General features: G+C 36.9%; 1 protein-coding gene across 1 annotated transcript; it reads right to left on the bottom strand.

Moving 5' to 3' along the window:
- Positions 1–1,138: 1,138 nt before the first annotated feature.
- On the bottom strand, positions 1,139–10,269 carry LOC107606373 (protein NUCLEOLAR COMPLEX ASSOCIATED 4). The gene is made up of 15 exons (XM_088501410.1): positions 9,981–10,269; positions 8,595–9,112; positions 7,765–7,838; positions 7,555–7,616; positions 7,367–7,418; positions 6,993–7,093; positions 6,745–6,821; positions 4,034–4,135; positions 3,830–3,888; positions 3,576–3,750; positions 2,869–3,042; positions 2,311–2,461; positions 2,016–2,073; positions 1,775–1,880; positions 1,139–1,663 (listed from the first exon to the last, which is right to left on the bottom strand). Exons 2-15 carry the CDS (start codon positions 9,063–9,065, stop codon positions 1,478–1,480), a joined length of 1,848 nt encoding a protein of 615 aa, XP_088357536.1. The 5' UTR covers positions 9,066–9,112; positions 9,981–10,269; the 3' UTR covers positions 1,139–1,477.

Below are 10,269 nucleotides of genomic sequence, written 5' to 3'. Positions count from 1 at the left end.
TGACATCTCCACACAAGATTTAGGTATTCGGGTGGAAGTCCCTCCATGGAAAACTCTCCGTCATGCAGCTCATAAATCAGCGATTCCCAAGTACTTCACAAACTTGTTCCATTTGCAATGCTGAACCAGAATCCTTGTTACATTGCATCTTCAACTGTCCAGATGCTTCAGAAACTTGGAGCAAGAGTCCAATAGCGCACTTGACCCCAAATCCAAACTGCATCTCCTTTTTCGATTGGTGGAGACTCCAAATTGTTGCCCTGGATTACCGATCTATGAGTAAGAACTCAGCCCATTTTGCTTTGATTATTGCCTGACATATATGGAAAGAAAGGTGTAGGAAAGTGTTCAAATGTCAATCTATGAATTTTGAAGAACTTCTGGCAATTGCTACAAAACAAAATCAGGAACTTGTAAACTTACCCTCCCCCAACTTAATTCCAACTTTGCCTTCTTCTTAACTTCATTCTTTTTATTGTGCCTCGCTAATGTTTAAGCGAAGGATGGGAGAACCCCACTTTCTTTTGTGTAGTCCTAAATTTTAGACAAAATATTTTTTTTATTTAAAATAAAATAACCTATGTCTTTGAAAAAAAAAAAAAAAACTAAAATCTTGCATCTTCTTGACGTCTGTCAGTACATGTGAGAATGATACGTTTGGAGAAAACTATGTTATAACAAATAAGTTTGGTGAAAAAAAATCCAGCATAATGTTTAACTATTAGAGTTTGATTAACTCTTTAGGACTAAAACATTATTATTTTATTTCTCGAAGACTATTTTTTTGGTGTCCTCATTTGTGGAGAATAATATGCTAGAATACATATCTTAATGGCTATTGGCTAAAGTATAATTTTACCCAAAAATATATTTAACACCGTCTTTATACTTGTGCTCTATATAAATTACATCCGACTGGCTACTAGGAGTCAATAACCAACAACCGCACATCCAAAACCTAAACATTACATAACTAATTAAGCTCCCTCTTCCACATATACATTCTGTAAGGGAAGTTGAGCGAAACATTATGGGATTTGTTTCTATTATGCAACTAAAATTAATTAGCTGCAACCCTTAATGTTTACGATTCCGAGTGATTCAACTTGATCCGAACAATGTAAAACCAAGGCAAATACATAAAAACAGAAACAATGCTAATTGCTAAACTGATGGTGCTTATGCTGCTTTGTAGATACATGAAAATTTTCACACTGAATTTCAATTTACTAAAAATATATAAAGAACATGCTAAGCAAATCCCCCAACCTTAAGCTACAAAAATTAATGGAGATGAGTATCACATATTTAGTCACGCTTTTTTGGTTAGTATGAATGAGCATGTAACACTCCCTCCAAACTCCTTAAGGGTCCATTTTTCCTCCTTTGCTTAACAAAATATAGGAAGGTATGGTAGCACATCTTCACAGAACACAAGCAGTAGACACTCTTGGTGGTTGATAAACATGAATCCTGGTCACACTACTCGTTGCCGTTTCCCAGAGTTTTGATCATCTTTATCAGCATTCTCATCGCTACCGTGCATTATTTCAGAGGTGTCTTTGAAATCAAAAGTCCAACCAGCAAAATCGGCGTCTGAAAACAAAGTGGAAGGAGTTGATTTGTAGAATGCAAGAGGAACCTGCTTTACCCTCCGCGACATCTGCAATGAACAAAGTTGTCAGCTGAAGAAGGCAATGAATATGTACACATTTTGTTACTTCCTCGCTTATGGCATCATTGAAAAGAACAAGACGGAAGGTATTAATTACACCTCTGCTCCAATTATTGTTGCATATGAACCAGAACTAAAATCACCAACGTTAACCTCACTTGTTTTGGCCCTGACTGTCAAATCATTCTCAAGAGACAAAGCAAACCTGAATGCAGAAACAAAAGTATATAAGTTTATAGTAGCAAGTCAAAATTAATAAAGGAAGTAGTATAATAATGAAAAATAGAGTGAAGGGCAACATGTAAAACTACTAGTAAAGAGTTGAGATCAAAATACTTGCCGTGAGACAGGAGGACAGTAGTGCTGAAGAATAGTATCAACTTCCCAAAGAGAACTTCCTGCTCCAAAAGAGATAGCTTCATCAAATAAAACAATCCTAGAAGACTACAAGAAAAAATGGAGTAGCTCTGCCACCACAATATATTTGTCCATGTATATATGCATGCTTCCAGAATTTGTGTCCAAATTTAGAACAGTATGTGTATACCAAACTCAGAAAATATAGCTAATAGGATCATTATTCATGGACCAAATATAGAGATTGGACAATAAGATGAATGAAAAAGCAAGCTTACTCATAGCATTTGACTTCTTAGGGTTAGGTTCTCCGTAGTTGAAATGGTCAATGCGTAACTTTTGGCTGGCACTGACCTTTGCATCGTCCGAGTTTGCAGCAGTTGCTTCATCTGTTGCCTTATCCCCTTTTCCTTCATCAACTTGATCTTCCTGCTCATGCATAAGAAATTCAATGAGAGAATTACAAACTGCACCTGAATCAAAATGAGGCCAAAAGTCTATGATTTCAGCATACTAACTTTGTTATCACTGCTCACTTCCCCCACCTCCCCTATTTTCATGTGGGATTTGGATTCTCTAAATTTTAAATTTCACTTTAGAGAGGTATGATCTATCACCATTTATTTCATAGGTGGGACCAAGAGAAAGTATGAGAGAGAAAATATTCAATGGTGAGAGATCTTACTTTATTCTCTAAAGTAAAAAATCTAAAATTTAGAGGATCCAAATTCTTTCATGTGATCTTCGATAACATCAATGATGATGGTGAAATTTAAAAAACAAGCTACTAAAGAAGTAGATATTAAAACAGAAGATATAGAAGACGGTATATTTACCCGGTGCACCAAACAATTAATTGATGGATGTCTACGCAAAATATTGTGGATAAGAGCTGTAATGACCAATGCTCCTGAGGGAGGAATTGAAAGCAATAACCTACTCATTTTCTTAGCAAATGATGCAGCCAGGTAAGCTGGAAGAAGTGGTGACTTGAGGCAAGAATCAAGAAGCTGCAAAAAGAAATTCAATGTTGTCACAACAGCAAGAATAGAATTTACATTTGATTCGGTTCAATACATATTCAGCAGGATATCTTTTTCAACAAGGCCTGCTTCATTTTTAGTAATTTGGTTTTGTGCATGAGATAAGCAGGGATACAATACTTTCCATAATATTCCATAATGAATACAGTATGTAAAATAAATAGTTCTTATCAGTCATAAACTCAGAAGGTATAATTTTCTCTCAATCCATTTAATTTTTATTCACCAAAGTTTGGGAAAAGGAAGTTATTTTACTTTATTCAATTCCAATCAACTGGCATGGGAACTTGCTCAAATCACTACTATTCAATTCAATTTGGGAAGCACAAAAGAATATAACTTATATTTTATAATTTAACAGACCCCTAGTATGTCTTAATGTTACTGAAAACATTACTTTTGTTTCAAAAGCCCCCCCCCCCTCTCTTTCCTTTTCGCTCTCTTCTTCTCCCAATCCCATTTTTTCTTGTGAATGATAAAAGTATTTAACTAAGTTTCACCTGGAAAAATCTTGCTCGATGTTTCGCCATGAAGATAGATGGAACTAAGAGAACATAGAGTTTTTCGTAGAAATTTGGGTATTCCAATCCATACTGGGTCATGAGTATAAACAGGCTGCTAAGAGCCATCACACTGACAACGCCACCAATGTCATATGATCTTGTTAAGAAATCACTGCATACAACAAATAGAGTCAGATTTGATATGTAGTCATCAGAATAAAAAGTCAATTTTATATAGCATAGACATTTACCACAACATGACAGGATTTGAAAGATGTGGAATAACGACTTGGTGGAGATTAACAAGAACCTGCCAATGAAAAGACATGGCTCATTAAGTTAAAAAAAAATATGGACTTCTTGTATCAATAAATTAATATATGGTGCAATGAAAACAAGAAAGTGAATTTTATTGATCTCATTCTTTTGTCAAAAGCCATAACCATGCAGATTACCTCCTTGTACACATCAAGTGGAAGTGGCAATCTGAGAAATGAAAGCCATGCTTGGGTAAATTTTAACTTCATTTTCTTAGCAATTTTGGCTGCAGAGAGTACCTACATTCAATACAAAGTAGACAATCATAATATTCTAAATAAACTTCACAAAGGAATAAATTCATTGATATGGCAAGAAGATATGTGATACTCAAAACAACAAACAACAACAACAACAAAGCTTTGTCCCACCAAATGGAGTCGACTACATGAATCAAACGACGTCATTGTGCTCTGTCATGTATCATGTCTACAGAGAGACCGTTTACATGTAGATCTCGTTTGACCACCTCATGGATGGTCTTCTTAGGTCTTCCTCTGCCTTTCGCCCTTTGTCCATCTTCCATCTCATCCACCCTCCTGACTGGATGTTCTATCGGTCTTCTTCTCACATGTCCAAACCATCTGAGACGCGATTCAACCATCTTTTTCACAATGGGTGCTACTCCAACTCTCTCCCTTATATCTTCATTCCTTATTTTATCCAATCGCGTATGACCACTCATCCATCTCAACATTTTCATCTCTGCCACACTCAGCTTATGTTCGTGCTCCCCTTTAGCCGCCCAACACTCCGTACCATACAGCATAGCCGGTCTTATAGCGGTGCGATAGAATTTACCTTTAAGTTTTAAAGACACTTTTTTTGTCGCATATAAAACCAGATGCACTCCGCCATTTTGACCAACCTGCTTGGATCCTATGATTTACATCCTGTTCAATCTCTCCATTATCCGGTATGATGCACCCAAAATACTTAAAACTTTTAACTTTTCGTAGGATGTTTTCTCCAATCTTCACCTCTATATTGGGGTTTTCCCTTCTCAGACTGAACTTACATTCCATATATTTCGTCTTACTACGGCTTATATGCAGACCATACACTTCTAGAGCTTCTTTCCATAACTCCAACTTCTTATTTAGATCTTCCCTTGACTCTCCCATAAGGACGATATCATCGGCAAAAAGCATGCACCATGGCACAGGCTCTTGGATGTACTCTGTGAGTACTTCCAAGACTAATGTGAAAAGGTATGGACTTAAGGATGATCCCTGGTATAATCCTATACCAATAGGGAAATTCTCTGTCACACCACCTTGAGTCTTCACACTAGTTGTGGCCCCATCATACATATCTTTAATTGCCCGAATATATGCGATCATTACTCTCCTCTTTTCTAAAACCTTCCATAAGACCTCCCTTGGTACCCTATCATACGCTTTTTCCAAATCAATAAACACCATATGTAGATCCCTTTTATTACTACGATACCTCTCCATCATCCTTCTTAATAGGTATATCGCTTCAATGGTAGATCTGTCTGGCATAAATCCAAATTGGTTCTCTGTTACTTGTGTCTTTTTTCTCAACCTCCATTCTATCACCCTTTCCCATAACTTCATAGTATGACTCAAGCTTAATCCCTCTATAGTTTCCGCAACTTTGTATATCCCCCTTATTCTTGTAGATAGGTACCAAGGTACTCTTTCTCCACTCATCAGGCATCTTCTTTGACCTTAAAATCTCATTAAAAAGCTTGGTTAACCAGTTGATACCTTTTTCTCCAAGACCCTTCCAAACCTCAATCGGGATATTATCAAGTCCTACTGCCCTGCCATTTTTCATCTGCTTTAGAGCCTCTTTTACCTCGAAGTCTCGAATCCTTCGATAGTAGTCAAAGTTTTGATCTTCTTCCCTAGTGCATAATCGACCAAGGCTCGGAAGAGTCTTCTGTCCCTCATTAAATAACTCGTAGAAGTAGCTCTTCCACCTGTCATTAATCTTCTCCTCTTGAGCCAACACCTCTCCATCCTTATCCTTTATGCACTTAACCTGATCCAAATCTCTCGTTCTTCTTTCCCGGCTCTGCGATTCTATATATACCTTTTTCTCCTTCTTTCGTGCCCAAAGACTGGTAGAGACCCTCATATGCTCTTGTTCTTGCTTCACTTACAGCCACTTTTGTCTCTTTCTTAGCCACCTTATATTTTTCTCAGTTATCTGCATTGCGGCATAAAGACCACTCTTTAAAGCATTCCCTTTTTATCTTTATCTTTTCTTGTATACTCGCATTCCACCACCAGGACTCCTTGTTTCTTGGTCCTATTCCTTTAGATTCACCAAAACTTTCTTTTGCTGTTCTTCTAATAACTTCTGCCATCTCCCTCCACATCTCTTCCGCGCTTCCATTCCCATCCCACTTTGCCTCTTCTCCTACCCGTCTTATGAAGCTTCTTTGTTCCTCACCTTTCATCCGCCACCACCTCGTCCTTGGGTTCTTCGTATGATGTTTTTTCCTCAATTTTTGCTCAACGCGAAAATCCATGACGAACACCCTATGTTGTGTTGTCAAACTCTCTCCCGGAATAATTTTACAGTTAATGCAAAATTTCTGGTCGACTCTCCTCAACAAAAAGAAGTCGATTTGAGAGCTTGTCATGCCACTCTTATAGGTTATAAGATGTTCGTCTCTCTTTTTAAAACATGTATTTGCGATGAGAAGATCAAAAGTTGAGGAAAAGTCCAAGATATGTGATACTCAACAACTAAAAAAGTAAAAACAGGGAAAGTAGTTCTAAACTAAGCAATGAAAATATATTTGATCCTCAACAACAAAAACAGGGGAACTACTTTTAAACTAAGCAATGAAAATGGAAAAATAGCTTACACTATTGTCATGCTTTCCAGGCTTCACCTGCTTATCATCTGCATTCACATCTCCACAAGGCTGCTTATGTTCATTTTCTACAGACAAAAATTATATTTATGAATTTCAATTATTATATAAATTTAATAGCATTTTACATAAAGGACTGCACAGTATTCTGTGTATCAAATGCAGTCCTAAAATGATCACAAAGTCATGATTGATAATATAACCATGGGGGTGAAAAAAAAAAGCTATAAGTAGACAACCTGATCTGCTCCACATTTCAAGATCAGATGTATTATCTGAGTTTTCAAAAGGAGGGACACGTGATATGGTGTAATAGATATTGTGGATGACACGCTCCGTACTGCAATACAATACATTCAAATTATCAAAAGAACTAACTTGCACTAAACAAATAGCAAATAGAATTTGGTAGACATGGTCATAGATAGCAAATACTTAGGGGAGGAAGAAAGATAACCACCAAGTAAAGGCACAATTTATGACCAAAGGACATCATATCATAATTTAAACTAATTAAGTAAAAATCCAGTATGATAGTGTTCCTTAATAAAGCATGGAAATGAAATGAACAGAAACTGTTTTTAGCAGTGGCAGTTATATAGGTCTTACTGACCTTGAACTCAACTGACTTGCATCCGCAACATCTGCATTTTCACTTTTATCCTCTAAACAAAGATGAGAGAATTGAGTTATCAAATGGAGAGCACACAAGTAGATCAAAATTATTGTTTTTAAAAGAAGAAAAATTAACATGCAAATCTCTTGTTATGCAATTTTGCAAATGAATGGGAAGAAAAGCACCTGATTGATCTTTTCCCTCCAAAGTTGTTGCCAGCTTTTTCAGGCTAATGAGTGTAAAATAACTGCACCAAGTAAAATGACAACTTCAGCAGAATAGCCAAATCTCACAATTCACATGGGCCATGCACTCATCCCCAGAAGAACTGTTCCAGTGACTCAAGAACAATGTAAAACAAGTGAATAGCTTTGAATCACAACAATAACTCATACCACACATCAATATACTTGAAATACTTCGCTGTTAGTAAATCCACCAAAAATTCAACCGAACTCTCAGAATGGACCTGATAGAATTAATCAAAAGATATATAAATAAAACTTCAAATTGGTCATGAAAGTACAAGCATAAATCAAAGTACTACGGTTTGGTTTGGTAAAGCTTTTTCAAGAAGTGCTTGTGCTTTCATTTTGCCCTAAGCGGGAGCTTTTCAAAGCTGACTTGTGCTTATAAAATTTTATTTATTTTCCCGCACATATTTCCAACTATTATATTGCCATTGAAATCATCATATATTTCTAACTTCTCATCCTAACCTTCACAAATTCTAACACAGTCTTCATATATTTTTTATTTTTCAACCTAATCTTCACAAATTTCAACACAAATACATCTCTATCACATATTACGTATAAACTTATATCTATTTATATATAATTTTTGTGCGTTGTTTTTGTTTTTTTTTTTTCATTAGATCTATGATGTTTGTTTATTTTTTATCTATTCTTTGAAATGTGATGAGGTTGACTTGGTTTATGAAAACCAATCATAAAATTTTTCTTGCATAACTATTAGTCAAAATTATAATAACATGCATATATATATATATATATATAATCATAAGAGTAGTTTATTTGAGATATGTGTCCCATTTTGTGTGATCTGTAAAAACTTTACCAAATCAAGCCTACATAATGCAACTATCAATTATGGACTAATTCGGCTCAAATAAAAAAATCAAAAGGACTAATTCATAAAACTACAATGTTATATTGATCCCAATGCTTACAAATCAAATTTGAGCTTTTGCTCATTAACTTACAATGCTATGGAGGAACCTATGGTATATAGCAGAATGGAACCTGCCGCCATTAGCAACCTTAACAAACTCCATTAGCGTGTCAAGCACGACCTCCTTGACAGCCTCCTGCTCCTCTTGCTGTTGCCGCGGCGAAACAAGAACCTCCAGGAAAGACTTGACGAGCTCATCGAACTTTGACCTTAGCCAGGCATTGTAGATGAAGTGTGACTGGTGCTCAAATCCTTTTGCGTCGGCGGCACGTGAGGAGGAGGAAGGGAGAGTGGGGAGGAGAGGGAGGAAGAAGGAGTGGAGAGAGAGAAGGGATTCAAGGAGATGGTGTGGTGGGGAAGAAGGGTTAACAAAATTGAGGAGAAGAGGAAGGTTGTTGATGTTTGAAGCTGAAGAGAGAAGATCATTGCCTAGGGTTTTTATCTCTGCGACGCCGTATCGACCCTTCTTGTTCTTGTTCTTCTTCCTTTTGTTTGGTGCCATGGTTGCTCACAATGGGAGCTCTCTCCTCTCGCGGCAGTTAAAGGTTTCTTAAGGACAAGAGGGATGAATCCGTGAATCAGTAACATAGGCAATGCAAATTTTAACAAAGTTCATCACAATGATTAACAACAACAAAAAGCACTGAAGAAACACTCAGTAATATAGGCAGTGCAAATTTTAACAAAATTCATCACAATGATTAACAACAACAAAAAGCATTGAAAGAACAATGAATCAGTAACATAGGCAGTGCAAATTTAAAATTTAAAAGTTATCAATTTAAAATTTATCATCAAATACAATCAGTGAGCAAAGCCAGTCAATCAAGCACTGACTGAGCATTCTGTTCTGATTCTGTGACTGGGAAGCAACAAATTCAAGTTACAGCAACAAATTTAACAAATTCTAGTAAAGTCCCAATTTACAACAAAAGGGCAAATTTATTGATTACCAATTCAGCAACATGCAGAAATACGGGGAGAAGGGAAATCTGGAAAAGAGAGAAACACTAAACCAAAACATTAATCAATAATCACAAAACACTAAACCTTCACCCAGCAATTACAAACATTAGCACATTATAAAACATTCCAAAACACTAAACCTTCACCCAGCAAAACCAGCAACTACAAACAAAGCCATCAGTAAATTTGAACAAAAAAATTAAGAGCCATCAGCAACTAACAGAGCCGAGTCATCAGTAAATTTGAAAAAAAATTATTTTACAGCCATCAGCAACCAGCAAATACAAGACAGATCCATCAGCAGCAGACAATTACAATTTACAAAACATTACAAGAAAAATGGAACAAAAATTGAACAACAATTTCAGAACTTCAAACGAAGAAGAAGACCGAACATTCAGAAATTAAAAGGAAGAAGCGGAGGCGAAGAATTGAAAGCAGGGCCACTAACCTGGGTTCCGTGCCGAGAAGCCAGCGAAGATGAAAACGACGTGCCGAGCTACCTGGGGAAGAGGAAGATGAAAACGACGTGCCAGCGAAGATGAAAACGACACGGGGGAGAGGAAGCAGCGGTGGCGCTGAGGACCTGGGGACGGCGGCGGCGATGAAGGGCTAGAGTTTTCCTTGGCTTCAGAGGTCTCCAGCAAGGTTCTAAAAACCGGACCGGTCATCAAACCGCTTTAGTCACTGGTTCACTGGTTTATTTGTCTAACCGGTCCAATCGGTGGTTCAACCGAAAA

This window comes from Arachis ipaensis, chromosome B1 (genome assembly GCF_059453495.1).
Source record: "Arachis ipaensis isolate K30076 ecotype BB chromosome B1, ASM5945349v1, whole genome shotgun sequence".
NCBI classification, from domain to species: domain Eukaryota; kingdom Viridiplantae; phylum Streptophyta; class Magnoliopsida; order Fabales; family Fabaceae; genus Arachis; species Arachis ipaensis.
Note: the sequence above shows the minus strand (reverse complement) of the source record. Positions and strands in the feature narration are given on the sequence as shown.